Source organism: Raphanus sativus, chromosome 9 (assembly GCF_000801105.2).
Source record: "Raphanus sativus cultivar WK10039 chromosome 9, ASM80110v3, whole genome shotgun sequence".
Taxonomy (NCBI): domain Eukaryota; kingdom Viridiplantae; phylum Streptophyta; class Magnoliopsida; order Brassicales; family Brassicaceae; genus Raphanus; species Raphanus sativus.
The window spans coordinates 5,738,824-5,755,554 of record NC_079519.1 but is presented as its reverse complement, the minus strand read 5'-3'; the positions used below and the strand labels follow the sequence as shown (position 1 = coordinate 5,755,554).

General features: G+C 31.7%; 2 protein-coding genes across 2 annotated transcripts; both read left to right on the top strand.

Moving 5' to 3' along the window:
- The first annotated feature begins 8,349 nt into the window (after positions 1 to 8,349).
- Positions 8,350 to 10,231, top strand: LOC108850728 (probable LRR receptor-like serine/threonine-protein kinase At5g59680). The gene is made up of 2 exons (XM_056993744.1): positions 8,350 to 8,557; positions 8,867 to 10,231. The coding sequence occupies exons 1-2, from the start codon at positions 8,379 to 8,381 to the stop codon at positions 9,306 to 9,308; spliced, it is 621 nt and encodes a 206-aa protein (XP_056849724.1). The 5' UTR covers positions 8,350 to 8,378; the 3' UTR covers positions 9,309 to 10,231.
- Positions 10,232 to 11,374: 1,143 nt separating this feature from the next.
- LOC108848989 (probable LRR receptor-like serine/threonine-protein kinase At5g59680) lies at positions 11,375 to 15,657 on the top strand. Its single transcript, XM_018622470.2, has 13 exons — positions 11,375 to 11,517; positions 11,630 to 12,170; positions 12,526 to 13,001; positions 13,120 to 13,264; positions 13,365 to 13,436; positions 13,525 to 13,596; positions 13,688 to 13,756; positions 13,840 to 14,006; positions 14,074 to 14,324; positions 14,425 to 14,551; positions 14,630 to 14,695; positions 14,776 to 14,965; positions 15,068 to 15,657. The coding sequence occupies exons 1-13, from the start codon at positions 11,439 to 11,441 to the stop codon at positions 15,480 to 15,482; spliced, it is 2,670 nt and encodes an 889-aa protein (XP_018477972.1). The 5' UTR covers positions 11,375 to 11,438; the 3' UTR covers positions 15,483 to 15,657.
- The last annotated feature ends 1,074 nt before the right edge of the window (positions 15,658 to 16,731 follow it).

The window sequence follows — 16,731 nt, the reverse complement described above, 5'->3', positions numbered from 1 at the left end:
CAATTTTTCTTTAATTCTTTCAGTTAATTGTATGAACTTTCTTAATGTACTATTTGCAATTCTTTTTCTTTTGGGCCATTCAAGCCAATTTCAATTACTACTTTTTATTTGTTTATATGAACCAAAATAAACCCACATTAACAAATGATTAACACATGATTATTAGATTTTTCCTTTTCAATATAAGTTAAGCTTTCATAAAGTATTGAAATTTCCAACCCTGAGTTGCTTGCTACTGATCTATTCAGGTATGATCGCAAACAACCATACTTTTAGTTATAAACTAGATTTTGGACCCGTGCGTCCGCACGGGTTTATGTTCTAAATAATTATATGTTGAACATTCATATTACTGACTTATAGTTTATATAGTTTTGAGATTGGTGTATTTTCTTCACTTTGTTCAGTATCCATTTTTAAACAATGAGGATGTAATTTTTTTGTACAACTTTTCATTTTGTTTGGTAACATAAATATTAAAGTGTAAAATATTTGAATATTAAGTTTATATTGTTTGTGTTTTTTAAACTATACTAAATTGGTTTGATTTGAAGTATATTTTTGAGTTATAGTTATACAGTTTTTAAACAGTACAATAAAAACTAATGAAAAGATACCAAAAAATACACCATATTTAACAAAAAAAACATGGAACCTGAACAAATCTTGAATCCTGTATAATTTTTTCCCCGTTAAACAAACAGAAAAAGCTTTTCCTTCTTCGACTTGTTTCATTCCAATAGAAAGTATTGTTTCTGTATTATCTCTTTTTCTTGGTGTCGTCTGTCCGTGTTTGTCTCTGATCTATTAAACGGCTTGAAAGTTTTCACTGAAAAGATGACTGAAGATAAATTGATTACTACTGAAGATTTTTTTAAAAGAGATATAAAGATTTATTAATTGTATCATTGTGTGATTCACAATTTTTTAACCTGATACATTTTAAATTTATTATTGTACGGGTAATAAATTTTAATTATGTTTTTGATGATTTATTAATAGATTCTGATTCGCGCGCCCGCGCGAGTATTTTATAAATTTTGGTATTGTTCATAATTTTGAATATTTGATTAGCTGTATAAAGTTATAACACTTACTATGTAGTCAATATTTAATATGATTTTAGTCTATATATATTGTACTAAACTAAAATATATAAATTAGTAAGTTTTTCTTTATGGTGGATCTCGGTTGCACACTTTTACATCTATTTCCTCGATAGAAAGGGTTATGTCTCCACAATGAAATAATTTTATTTGAATTTGCTATCCGGTTTTGAAAGGTTTTAAAATTTTTGAAAATAATAAAAGTTGTTTTAGAAGATATGTCGTTTATGTGAGAGCATGATCGGGAGTCAATTTTATAGGAATGAAATATATGTATATATATGAATGTGTAAGTTAAACAAAAAATCTTTGGTAAAATATTGCTCAAGTGTGATTTACACGTTTTCAAAAGGAAATATATTTTTAAAGTAGTTATAATCATTTTTGACAAAAGATTAGAGATATTAGATTTCTTAAAAAGGAAAGATTAGAGATATAGATGTGTAACAATAAAATGGCAAATGATTCTGATTTCTTTTACTAAAGAAATATTCATATATATTTAATTATATATACTCTATTTAGAAAATATATAAATCATTTACTTTCAAATAATGTTATATGAGGACTTTATCCGATATCCGAAGCCGCACCCGAACCCGATTCGAAAAACCCGAACCGAAATCTCAACCAAAGTAGAAAAATATCCGAATGGTTATTGAGTTAGAAAAGATTGAAATCCGAACCTGAACGGGTAATATCTGAACTCGAATATATGTCCAGAGATAATTATATATATATATATATATATTTAATTTTATATTTCTAGTTTACTTATCTCATTTTATTCAAAATATTTTTATTAATGTTACACATAGTTTAAGATCAGATAATATACATATAATTATGGATTGCTACTCACTCTTTCAACATGTCAAACTTTTTGTTTCGTGCATCAATAAAAATTATATCGAAAATTCCAAAACAATAACTAAATTAGTGTCTTTTTATTTTTAAAATTTATCTCCAAATATATTAATCATTTAATCAATTTAAAATTAAAGAAACCAGTTAAGTTAAAGGGGGATGAGCAATGAAAAATTCAACTTTTTATGTTCAAAATCTAAATACCAAAAATCGACTCGAAATAACCAAACCCAAACTAAAAATACCCGAATCTGATCCGAAGTACAGAAATACTCTAATGAATATTATTTCTCTATATCTAAATACTCAAACGCCCACCCCTAGATAGTATATAGGTATATTTGGTGTTTATTTGAAAAAAGATTGTGTTAAGAATGATTGATTTCATTATTTGTTAATGTGATAGCTGAAATATAGGCGTTGTTATAGAAGGTTATTGATTTTTTTCTGACCAGTATCGAACACATTTCCTTAAAGAAATTTGTAGTCAATTTACATTCAAAATACTTTCTTTTTAGATTGTAGAGCTAATTAATGATAACTAAAGAGGTTATATTAGCAAGCTCTTTTCCGAAAAGGAAAAAAAAAAACTGAAGAGGTTATACAAGTGATTGCATTCGGTTTGCTTCAGAATTATTATACACAAATCGAGATATTAATCTGATACTGGTGTAGTATATGAAAACACATTTTCCAAAGTTTGTAATTGTATTTGATTTAGTGTGTTAGATATGAAACTGTATTTAAATTTATTAATATGTATATTTTTATATATTAAAATACATTTAACTTTCATATAGGAAACAGAGGAGGTAAATGTATGATCAATTGGTTTAATAGACGTAGGAAACCGAGGAAGTTACGTTTCTGGTTAATTAAAAATCCAATCGTCAGGTGGGTTTAATTTAAAATCAAAACACTGTGTTTAACACCAGTGGCATATCATTGTAATTTTTGTGCAAAATTTAGGGCTAAATACTATTTGTACTTCAGTTTTAATAGATTAGATTAGATTGTTGCTCGCGAATTCGCGGATATAAATATTATATGTAAATATATATTATGTATAGAATTGATAAAAAAATAACTGTTGAATATTTAGTAATAACAAATACTTGTGAAATTATATATGTAATTATCATATTAACTTCCTCAACACATTTTATGAATCTTTTTGACATTTTTATTTTTTGGTTATTATTTTTTGCTCAACACTTCCTTAACAAGTTGTTATTTTTATTAACTTTTTGCTAATGTTTTTCTAATTTTACATATTTTCTGCTAAATATTTATTTCTCTTTGTAAATAGTAATAAATGAACCAAAAATTAATCTTATAATTGTTCTCAATCAATCTAATATTACTTTATTCACTTTATTATTTGATTTAAACGAAAAACCTTTTTAATCAAAATTCTCACATGTTCCGTTATTACAATTCACATCAACAACCTCACAGACGAGGTTAAAGCTGATGTGGTAGGCTGGAGGGGAGGGAATTGAATTGTTTGGCACAAAGATTATATTGCGGATCTCCCTAATGGTAAGGGTATGTGGCTTGCTATTCATCCTAATGAGAAGGAGAAACCCGAGTATTATGACTCCATCCTTAATGGAGTTGAGATCTTCAAGATCAACGCTTATGATGGCAGTCTTGCCGGTCGTAATCATGTGCCTGATCCACAAGTCATTTCAACAACTCCATCCAAAGTCCAACGAGTTCGTGGTCAGTCCAAGAACATGCTGTATGTTGTTCCAGAGGCTCTTTTAGGTCTTATCATTGGTTCTGTGATAGTAGTTGCTTACAAATGTAGACGTAAGGAGCCTGCAACTGATGTAACAGGTTGTCGTCAATTCTCATTTTCGGAGATAAAACAAGCTACTAAGAACTTCGCTCGGGTTCTTTAAGATACAAATAATTTTGTTTATTTTATCTTTAAGAGTATATATGCATATATTTAAAACTATAATCTAAGATCTATCTATTTCTTTTGGTTAAATATATTAATCAACTTGTATAAAAATAATAATAATTGCTGACAAAAATAATAAAAATTGATATAAAAGTTATAATCATCAAAAATTAAAACTTAACAGTGTTTATAAAATTTGAATATTTATAAGAAACTAATTTTTACGATTAAAGATTATATTTTTTTATAAACTGTATACATTTTTAAAAATTTTGATAATAAAAATTGTATAATAATAAAAAGTAGAATCAATAATATTTTGAAATTTATAATTTCATAATTGAATATATTTATTTTGATGATGATGTCTGAATTTTTACCATATTCTAAAATGTTTACCAAAAATATAAATCAATATTAAATGTAATGTTCGTATTATTACTATGTTCTAAAAAGTTCACAAAATATATAAATCAATATTAAATGTAATTATTCAATCATATTTAACAATAATTTATGTCATCAATTTTAGTAACCATGTCATATTTTTTATGAAAGTTGTTTATTTGGCAAATCATTTTCAAATAATAATGTATAGGTGACCAGGGATTAGAGTTTTTTCTCAAGATAATTAATGTGTATCATGTGTCTCGCTGCTCTTCTGATCGACTTTAAGTATTTAACTGCCAGTAATTTCTGGGAAATTAATCACAGAAAGCATTGAAAAGTGACCAGTTAATATATTTGCTAAAAAGATGATTATATATAACAGTTTACATCAGTTGAAATGGTCTTCCGAAAACAAGTTTGCCTATTGTATGACCAAGGAACTAATATCAATATCCATTGATAAAAGTTCTATCCGCCTTTTAAATTTTATAACTGCATCTAAAATATAACTGTATAACATTAAAATTAACTAATTATAACTGCATCCAAAAATCGTAACCACCTTGATTTTTTTTAAGAAAACGTAACCACCACTAAGCAAATATTTAATGTCAGGAAAAGTGATCAGAATCGAACAGATTAGTATATTATTTTATTTGGAAAAGTGATCAAACGTAACCACATTCAAATATTTTCTGCCCTTTAACCACATTCAAATATTTTCTGCCCTTTGACAATTAACGTACCATATACTGCCCTTTGAAAAGTGATCAGACGTAACCACATTCAAATATTTTCTTCATGTTTTACTAATGTATGCCTATACATTAGTATACTATTTTATTTTTATTGGTCATACACCATTTTCTAATATATTATAAATTTTAGAATAAATTTTTTAAATAATCTCTTATATGCATGTGGTACAAATGTATAATTATACAACTTGACATATTTAATATAGTAACCAAAAATTATATTAAACTAATATTAAATACAAATATGATTACAAAAAAATAACACAAATATAAAAAATTAAATTTCTCAAAAAGGTAAAACAAAGAATATACCACACTTTCAAATTAAAACATGAACATGCATTATTGATAATAGTTAGGTCCAATTTTTAAAAAAATGAAATCTATTACAACTGCTTTTATATGCCCACATATATAAATGTTTAGCCTTTAATCTTATTCAAAAACAATGCAAACAACAAACCGGTCGAGAAGACTACTATTTTTTAGGAATACGCAGATAACAACTAATTGGTATAAAAAAACAGTTACCCAACATTTTTCAAAAAGGTCCGAACTGACACCATCAGTTTATTGAATGGACGACAGTTTGTTGTTTTTTTGCTGGTTACAGCCTGGTATTTATAAACAAATATATTTCTTAAAAATATAAAACAAAAAGTATATCCATCCTTTTAAGGACGGATCATAAGTTTGGTCTAATTATTTGAAAAATCGATTTTCGGGTGCGGGTTATGAGTATTTTATGCAGGTGAATGTGGATTGGTGGATTTTGGATCGCGGTTACCCGTCGACCCGTAAAGTATTTAAAAATAAAAAAGTAAAAAGGTAAATATTTTTTTAAAAAATACAGGAATTTAAAATAATTTTTTAAAATTTAAATCATGTGTAAGTTTTTTAATATAAATATATATTTATAAAAAAATAAATTAATTAATGATTTTTAAAATATATATAACCCGCAGATAACCACAAAATTAAGCAGAACGGGTGCGAGTAAAAAAATATTTGTTTGCGGGTTGTGTGGGTCATATTTTTTAACCAAAACAAAATTGAAAACTCACGGGTTGGTGGGTCAGGGACGAGTTCGACTCTAAACCCAGATCAATTTTAAAATTACTATTATTTTAATAAAATATATTTTGATTAAAATTTATACACAAATATGATTATACAAAAAATACAAATATAATCAGAAAGAAAAACAAATATAAAAAATAAATTTAAAACAAAAAAATACTCGCTCTTTTAAGAGCGGATCAAAATCTAGTATTTTTCTTACATTCTTTGGATAATGTAGATAATCAAGTTCTTTATTGTGATGTCGAAAACTTAGCTTTCGAAGTCTTCTTTTTATATAAGATAAATAGTATAGTACACTTCGTATGATTGAATATATATTTTATATTTGCACACTGGAGACCATTTCTCATGGAGAAGGGACGTAAATATTTGGTCAGAGCTACCTTTGTGTATGGAAACTATGATGGTCAGTGCCAGACTAACTTTTGATACTGCCCCAATCAAAATTTAAAACTATATTCTTATACAAATTTTATCAATATCGTTATACAATAGAAAATAGCGTAAATATTCATTAAAAAAAATCAAAACCTACAGTCTGTTTATAAAAAATAGTGATATTATATACACTTATTGTTAGAAATATAATTTTACTTACATTTTTTTACAAAATCATGTATTAGAATCATATAGTCAAGTATTTAAACCATGACCACTTCAATTGATAGTATAACTAACTCATTTATTTTTTCTGGTTATATGGAAAACCACAAATAAATTTTTATTATCATCAATTTCGAAAGACTTCTCTCACCTGTGGTGACTACACCGAAATTGTCAACAATATACGATAAACAATTTATGTGTTTCGAACTTTTTCGGACATTGATTATCGAAAAATCTTTAATTTCTTAAACAAATTATCACTAATCTATACTATTAAAGCAGGATCCTATTGTGCTTTTTACCTAAACCTGCCATTTCTTTAACTAACATTGCATATTTCATTAAGGACAATCAAATAATATTAATAACACATTTATATTGGGTCATTTTTTTGGATCCAGTCTACTGCCCACATCATATTTATTTTGGGCCATTTGGGCCAATTAAGAAATCAGATTCAATTCTTATTTTTTTCTCCAAGTTCAAATAATTTATTTTCAACCATTCTTAATATTTTGTGTAGTGAACAAAAATTAATCACTTAATTATTATGTTTTTCTTTTTTTTTAATATAATTTAAGAATTCATAAAAAAATTGAATTTTTTCATTGGATTTTTTCCATTGAAAAGTATAAATCTTTATTAAAAGTTTATAATTTTTTATTTAAAAAATTAACCACATAATAAAATTAACTTATCAGAGTTATACCAAATTAATTCATTAAAAATAAAATTTAATTTTCTAAACATAAATACTCATTAGACCTAGACGTTCGTGTACTCTTTCGGGTATGGATCGGTTCTTTCGGGTATCGGGTTTTCGGATTTTGAAATTAACCCCATTCGGTATTATAAAATTTCGGGTCGGGTTCGAGTCGGGTCTTTCCGGATCCGGGTGGGTTTGGTTCTTATGCATAAGAACCTGGAAAATAACCAAATAACCAAATAACCAAAGTATCTAAAACAGGTTCGGTTATTTGTACTCAAAGTAACCAAAGTATCCGATTCGGTTCAAATTTTTGTATCCAAATTACTCAAAAATAACCAAAAGTAACTAAAACTATCCATTATATACAGTTTTTTTGGGTAAACTTTTATCCAAACTATCATATTTTATCCAAAAATACTCAAAAGTACCAAAATAACTACTATAGTTAACTTATAATATTAATTTAAAATATTAAAATAATTATAAATATAACTATAACATATATTTTTAGATATATATTCACATTTCGGATATCTTCGGATACTCATTCAGTTCTCGGTTTGAGTCGGGTTCGGGACCAGTTCTTCGGATATAGCAATTTAGAACTCATTCGGATATTTACCCCGGGTTTGATCGGTTCGGAACCCTGATTTTCGGGTCGTTTCGGATTGGTTCTTCGGATCTGGATATTATGCTCAGGCTTATACTCATTTAAAATAAAACACGATAAAAAAAGATAAAAAGTTTAAGTATTTTATAAGAAAACAAATATATGAAAATATGACATTTCTAAATATTTGTCAATTTAAAAAATAAAGGAAAATAAATCCAGGCTTTGAAAGCGCGGATCAAAATCTAGTTATATATTAAAGTTTGATCTGTACCTTGCACCTAATCCATGGACCACGATAGATTTGCAAGGAGATGTGGATAGCGGACGAGTGGAGATGTTTCAGATTCCAACGTCAAACTCGTTGCAGATTTGTCTAGTTAAGAACGGGACGACTACTCCCCTAATATCCACGGTGGAGATACGCCCTGTGGGAAATGATACTTATAAGACTGTGTCTGGTTCCCTTAATCTTTTATTTCCGTCATATCTCAACAAATCAGATACTGACATAAGGTAAACTTAACTTCAGTTCAATGTTTTCTGTTATTTCTGCTATGTGACTATGTTTTGTAAGTTTGTTATGCTCTGTTTCTTGTGGTTCTTCTGTAGTCTGTTCACCGGCGCTGTACTACTGTTTGCAACATATGGTTTTGTTTTTCTTTATTAATTGACTATTCATTCCTTGACATTAATCGATTATAAGATCACATAAACGAATGTCTCAGTTTTTTCAAGTGCATAAAATGATATCTTCCATCCTTTATTTGTTCAACATTATATCTTCATCTATTTATTGATTTCACCTCTAAACCCTATTTTCAGGTACCCGAGTGAAAGATATGACCGCGTATGGACCTCGCTCTTCAGAAACGAATGGACCCAAATTTCCACCACTCTCGAAGTGAACAATCTATACAACGTTTATGTTCCACCAGAAGCCGCGCTCACAACTGCTGCAACACCTAGTAATTCCAATTCTCCGTTGATAATCAACTGGACTTCGAGTAATGTTGATAACCAATATTACCTGTATGCACACTTCGCTGAGATCCAAGAGTTGCGGACCAACGATACCAGGGAATTCAACATGACTTGGAATGGAGTACACTATTATGGCCCTCTAGTTCCTCCAAAATTTAGATTATTTACTGTCTTTAGCCCTGAGGGGGTAAGCTGCAAAGGAGGGGAATGCAGTTTTCAGCTGACGAGAACCAACATATCAACTCTTTTTTTTTTTTTAACAGGGATGTTCCGCAACCCGTAGATCTGTAGACACTTCCATAGTTTTCCGCAACCCATAGGCCCGTAGTCACTTCCGTAGCTTTCCGCAATCCTTAGGCCCGTAGTCACCACTGGCCCGAAACCAGCCGTTACTAATACTCATTACCCAAGAGCCCAGCACCAACGCCGCGCTTAAATTTAAACTTAGAGAGGGTGTAAAGCATTTCGTGGCCACAAGGAGTATTCTAACCTGGATCCTTATCGGCGTTGGAACTGCCTCAAGACCACTAGCCCACCACCTTGTGGTTACCAACATATCAACTCTTCCACCTCTGCTTAATGCTCTTGAGGTCTACACAATTATCCATTTTCCGCAGTCAAAAAAAAATGAAAATGACGGTATGCTGTGTGCCTATAAGGTCGAAACTTTTGTTGTATGTTTATTGTTTAGTAAAAATATAACTCATAACCACAATAAAGTAGTAGAAGGCATTTTATCTATTAACTCAACTAATTTCATCTCATCAAGAAATATTTTGTCAGTGGTTTCTTTGCAAAACATCAAAACCACCTATGGAATAAATAGAATCAGCTGGCAAGGAGATCCATGCGTCCCTCAACGGCTTATGTGGGATAGCTTAAACTGCAGCAACACGGATATGTCTACACCACTCATATAACACAATGGGTCGGGTTTGAGCTGACTAGCGGAGATATTAGGACTATCATGGATCCAAACCTTCAAGGAGACTATGACTCTCACTCTGCCTGGAGAGTTCTTGAATTGTCAATGTCATGTACAAATCCTTCTTCCACAAAACGTCCAAGCATGTCTCAGGTTGTTGTGAAACTAAAGGAGTGTCTTGAAAACTCGAGGAGAAATATGAGGAGAGGCAGGATGGACTCTCATAGTCCCGCTAAAGTGAGCATGCTTATTGACACTGGGATGTTTCCTGTAGCGAGATAGTTTGAGCTGCTGCAAGTCACATGTAAAAAAAGTCATAGCACAAAACAAACACTGGTCAATTTGATTGATCATCGACATGTAGCATTTAATGAACCGTGAATGTGTGTTGTGTAAACTCTTGAGTGCCGTACTGTGAATGTTATTGGGATGATTATTATTTTGGATACAGAAACTATATGATGCAAATTAATGAGAGCCGTTATAAAAGAGAAAGGAAATTCATCTTGGAATCATCTTAGATAATTGATTCTTATTTCGCGTCCTCTTTGATAAACAAAATTCCCTCTTTCCTTTGTACTTTTGTAGTCACCAAATTTGAGTTCTAATGAAAAAAGTTGTGTTCCAATCTTTTTATTCTCATTCAATGTAAGATTTTATTTCTTAACGTGCTTCTTGGTCTGCTCCTTATTTTCCATATAGTGATGTTAAAACATTCTTGTCTTCTTATGCCTCTTCCGTTTCCCTTGGTGCAGCTGCACTAGAAAACACATTTACTAATCTACTAATTTCACCATTGACTCCAAGGAGTCTTTCTTCTGCCGTCCTGCATGGTGAAGAAAACACATTGACTTTCCAAGTCTTTCATTTAGTGTATGATTTGGGTTTGCTTTTGTAACATCCGACTGCCCCACTGCTAATGACCTCTAAGTCTGCTAATTCGACCCAGCGGACGGAGTTGAAGACCTATGGGGGCCTGTGCCCCGTATGATTTTGATTTTTCCTTCACTAATTAAATACTAAATTATCTAAAGTATCCTAATCTTATAACTACTTGTCCTTCCAATATTGCTTGACCTTGGAACTTTTTGTAAATAAATGATCAAAAAGATAAATAAAAAAGATAAATACTTTCTCCGTTTAATATTAGTTGTTTTTCTAGGTTTATACACACATATTAAGAAAATATTTAATTTTACATATTTTCAAAATAAAAATATCATTACTAATACATCACCATATTTCAACCAATAGAAAAATTAAGTTGAGAATATTGTTAATAAATTTTACATTAAAAACCGAAAATGACATTTATTTTGAAACAAAAAAAATTGAAACGGAAGGAATATATTTTAGTGATATATACATACACCACTATATTACCAAAAATTGGGAACATAAATTGGGGTGTTGCATCTATTTATTTGTTGTTTATCTTCAACAGTATAGCCACTAGTATCTTGATTTTTCATTGGGAGTTGAGGGAATATGGAGAGTTCGCTTGGGCTTTTGTTGGTGCTAATAAGTTCCGTGGCCATTCATATTGGTCAAGCTCAAGACCAAAAAGGTATCTGATATTTTATCTGTTCTATATACATCCTCCCTTCATGACAAACTTTGTATCGCAGAAGTGCACTTGTGTTAGTGGTGTGGTTAATGTTTACCATGTCTGTTAACAGAGTTCATCAGTTTGGATTGCGGGCTACCTGCGAATGAACTGTCTCCTTATAAGGAGGCTCATACTAAACTGTTGTTCTCTTCCGATGAAAATTTCATACAGAGCGGAAAAAATGGTCGAGTCCAAGCAAACCGAGAGAGAGAATTCTTGAAACCATACAGAACGCTGAGATATTTTCCAAATGGAACACGAAACTGTTACAGCCTAACTGTGGAGAAGGGCAGGAATCATTTGATAAGGGCTTTCTTTACCTATGCAAATTATGACGGTTTTGACAATAACCCTAATTTTGATTTGTATCTCGGACCTAATCTGTGGGAAACAATAGATTTTCAAGGACAAGTGAAAAGTGTACGGGCCGAGATGTTGCACATTCCAACATCAAACTCGTTGCAGATTTGTCTCGTTAAGACAGGGACGACTATTCCGTTCATATCCACCTTGGAGATACGGCCAATGGGAAATGATAGTTATGTCACTGATTCTGGTTCCCTTAATCTTTTCTTTCGGAGATATTTTACCGAGTCAAAGAATTACATAAGGTACCTCAACTTCAATTGAATGTTTTCTCTCTTTTTTCCCCTTTGTTATCTCTTGTGCTTTGTTTTTTGCGGTTCTGTTCACCTCTGTTTCAAGTAAAGGATTTAAGCAAGTACGTACAATACAAGAGAAACAATGAAGCATCTCCATACTTTAGAATTTACAATAAGTCTGATCAAACTACAACGCCCCAAGCAAATGAAATGATATATTTCATCTTTTTAAAGAAAATTAAGTTAGGTGCATTATAAAACAGATTACAATCATCACAAAATATCTTACTATTGAAAAGATATATTACATCTTATTTATATTACATCTTATTTATTAGTTCCATATCCAAAACCCATTTTTCAGGTACGCGAACGATATCTATGATCGGGCATGGCTTCCATACTTCCAGACGGAATGGACTCAGATTTCCACCACTCTCCAAGTGAACAATTCAAATTCTTATATTCCACCGAAAGATGCGCTCTCAACTGCTGCAATACCTACTAATTCTAGTGCGCCACTGACAATCCAATGGAATTCTAGTTACGTTAATAACCAATATTACTTTTACATACATTTCGCTGAGATCCAAGAGTTGAAGAAAAAAGATAGTAGGGAGTTCAACATAACTTGGAATGGAAAAGTCATACTCAGCTCATTTATTCCTCCAAAATTTCGTGCACATACTGTCTTTGCCGAGTCGCCGGGAACTTGTGATGGAGGGGATTGCAGTCTCCAGCTGATAAGAACTAACAGATCAACTCTTCCACCTCTGCTTAGCGCTCTTGAGGTCTACACAGTTATCCAGTTTCCCCAGTCTGAAACAAATGAAATCGACGGTATGTTATGCATGTAAACCTTTTTGTTGTATGTTTAGTAAAAAGAAATATAAGCCATAACAAAGTTGTCGAGTCTGTTTATATATTAACTTAAGTACTATTTTAAAAAAAAATTCAGTAATTGCTGTTCAAAACATCAAAATCACCTATGGGATAAGTAGAATCAGCTGGCAAGGAGATCCATGCGTCCCTCAATGGCTTATGTGGGACGGCTTAAGCTGCAGCACCACGGATATGTCTACACCACCAAGAATCACTCATTTGTAAGTCATAAGTTCACTAGTACACACGCTCTATAATATCTGTTTGTAGTCGTGATCAATGATCTTTACACTTTCAATGTGTTTCTGGACATATCACCAGAAACTTGTCTTCAAGTGGTCTAACTGGAACCATAACGGATGGCATTAAGAATCTTACATCACTAGAAACTCTGTAAGTATGTTCAGTGTTGATATATATAGGAGGCAGCAAATTGTTATAGGAGTTCATTTTTCCTTGCTAAAATTCTTGACAACATTAGGGACCTGTCAAATAATAATTTGATTGGAGAGGTGCCGGACTTTTTAGGCAACATGAAATCTTTGGTGTTCATGTAAACTTCTCTCTTTACATATTTCGGTAATATTTTCCAAAATTCAATTTCATGTATATGTATGTCCAAAGTATGGTCCTTTTTTTAACAGAAACATAAGCATGAATGATCTTAGTGGTCTGATTCCTCAGACTCTTCAGAGGAAAGGACTAAAGTTATTGTAAGAAACTTCTCACCTATAGTCTATTTTTCAGTTATTGTCCAAAACCCGTTAGTCTTGAAAATATAATTGTCTTTTTGCAGTTCTCAAGGGAACCCAGGACTTTGTCTCTCGGGTTCATGCCTACCTCCCAAACCCAAGTCATTTCCAGTGGCAATTATCGTATCAGTATTATCTGTGGCCATAAGTATCATTGGTATTTTGGTACTTACTTTGGTTTTAAGGAAGAAAAATCCATCAACTGTGGCAGGTAACTTGCAAGAAAACAATTCCGACTAGATTTTGTTCTTATCTCCTAAAGTATTTCTTATCTACAGCTCAGCGACGACCGCCTAGTATATCGTCTGTGAATGTTACGTATGCAAATTCACCTGCTTCGTCAATCCAAACCAATAAGAGAAGTTTTACATATTCAGAGGTCATTAGTATGACAAACAACTTCCAAAGGGTTGTTGGGGAAGGAGGATTTGGTATTGTCTATCACGGTGCTCTAAATGTGTATGGACAAGTAGCTGTTAAACTGCTTTCTCAATCATCCACACAAGGCTATAAGGAATTCAAGGCAGAAGTATGCATACCTGCTGCTTCTCTTTATTGAAAAGTTTTATGAGTTTCCATGGCATCACAAACTAATGGTTTACGTGTGTGTTTTCTCTATGGATGATTAGGTTGATCTTCTTATGAGAGTTCACCACACAAATTTGGTAAGCCTGATAGGATATTGTAATGAAGGAGATCACTTGGCTCTGATATACGAGTTTGTGCCCAATGGGGACTTAAGACAACATCTGTCTGGTAAACTTAAAAGATTTTCATATGTAACAATAGCTCGTGAAACCATTGTATAAATGGATCTTACTATTTAACATATAGGGAAAGGAGGAAGATCCATCATCAATTGGGGTACTCGGCTACGAATAGTTGTGGAGGCTGCATCAGGTTTGTTATAAGCGAAGCTAGACCAAGAGATAATTCTTTCTTCCATTCTTCAAACTGTAATAGATGAATCCATTCTTTAGGTTTGGAGTATTTACACACTGGCTGCATACCACCAATGGTTCATAGAGATGTCAAAACCACAAACATATTGTTGGACGAGCGGTTTAAGGCCAGGCTTGCTGATTTTGGGTTGTCGAGATCTTTCCCAGTTGGAAATGAATCTCATGTTTCGACGATAATTGCTGGTACTTCTGGATATCTTGATCCCGAGTAAGGATTGTTAGTTAACATCACAACATGCTGGAAAACGTTTTTTCTTCTTCTTCAGCTAATATGTTTAGATAACAGTATACCATTTCCATTGCCTTGTAGATATTACCGTACAAATCGGTTGACCGAGAAGAGTGACGTGTACAGCTTCGGGATTGTGTTACTAGAGATGATCACAAACCAACCCGTGATTGACCAATCCCGTGAAAAGTCTCACATAACAGAGTGGGTTGGGTTTGAGGTAAATAGCGGAGATATTAGGAGTATCATGGATCCAAACCTTCAAGAAGACTACGACTCTGATTCTGCATGGAGAATTTTTGACTTGGCAATGTCATGTGCAAATGCTTCTTCCAAAAGACGTCCAAGCATGTCTCAGGTTGTTGTGGAACTGAAAGAGTGTCTTGCGTCTGAAATATTGAGGAGAAATATGATGAATAGAGGCAGGATGGAGGCTCGTAGTTCGGCTGAAGTGACCGTGCTCGTTGACACTGAGATGTTTCCTGTAGCGAGATAGGATGACTCTTTAGGATCTAAAGAACCTTGTGTAGTAAGCTTTTGGATATACAAGTATTGCCCAAAAGAATAGAACAATACTCCCTCCGTTTCAAATTATATGTCGTTCTAGAGCAAAATTTTTGTTTCAAAATAAGTGTCGTTTTCGATTTTCAATGCAAAATTTATTGAAAATATTCTCTATTCTATTTTTATATTGGTCGATGTGTATTGGTAATAGTATTTTTATTTTGGAAATATGTAAAATTAAATGTTTTTTTAATCTGTGTGCAAAGACTTAGAACGACAAATAATATGAAACGGAGGGAGTACTTTATTTTCACTATTTATGAGTAAGATTTAAGAATTTGGGGGGGGGGGGGTGGGGGGTGTGACGGATCGCGTGCTGTACGGCTGTACTTTTATCCGGGGGATTAGGTTATAAAAAAAATATTTTAGGGGTCAAAAAACTAAAATCTACTTGCCCATTTTTTACCAAGAAAATTAGGAGTGGGTGTTCGGATACACATTCGAGTTCAGTTCGGATCTATTCGGGTTTTGGGTTTTCGGGGTCAAAGATTTTAGCCCCATTCCGGTATTTTTAATTTTTGGTTCGGGTTCGGTTCGGATCTTTACGGATTCGGTTCGGGTTCGGATAACTCATTTAAATTGTTTCTAAAATTTTAAAATTCATTATTATATACTTTTTTTCTAACATCATTATTATATACTTTAATTTTTTTAAAATCTATAACAAAAATTACATATTACATATTACATATAAATTTTAAAAACATATGTCAAAATACCTAAACTTAACATATAAATTGATTTTCTTTGAATATTTAGATAGAAAATCAATAGATATTTTAGTATTTTTGGTGTTTTAAGTATGCTTTTGCTATTTTAGACATATTTTCAAGTATTTTGGAAAACTTAAAAGTATGTTATATATTTTGGATGTTTTTACTATACATTATTTCTAAAAATAATTAATATATTTAGTTATATAAATTTATTTCGGATATATTCGGGTACCCGAAATACTTCGGTTCGGATCGGGTTCGGTTTCGGTTCTTTAAATACCAAAATTTCGAACCCGTTCAGATATTTAATCAATTTCGATTCGGATTCAGTGCTATTTTTTTGGATCGAGTTCAGTTCGGTTCTTCGGATTCGGATTTTTTGCCCAAGCCTAAAAAAAATTATAAACAGACGTATTGGAGGACGATGTCCCTAGTCAAGTTCGTTGCAATAGAATCACATATTTA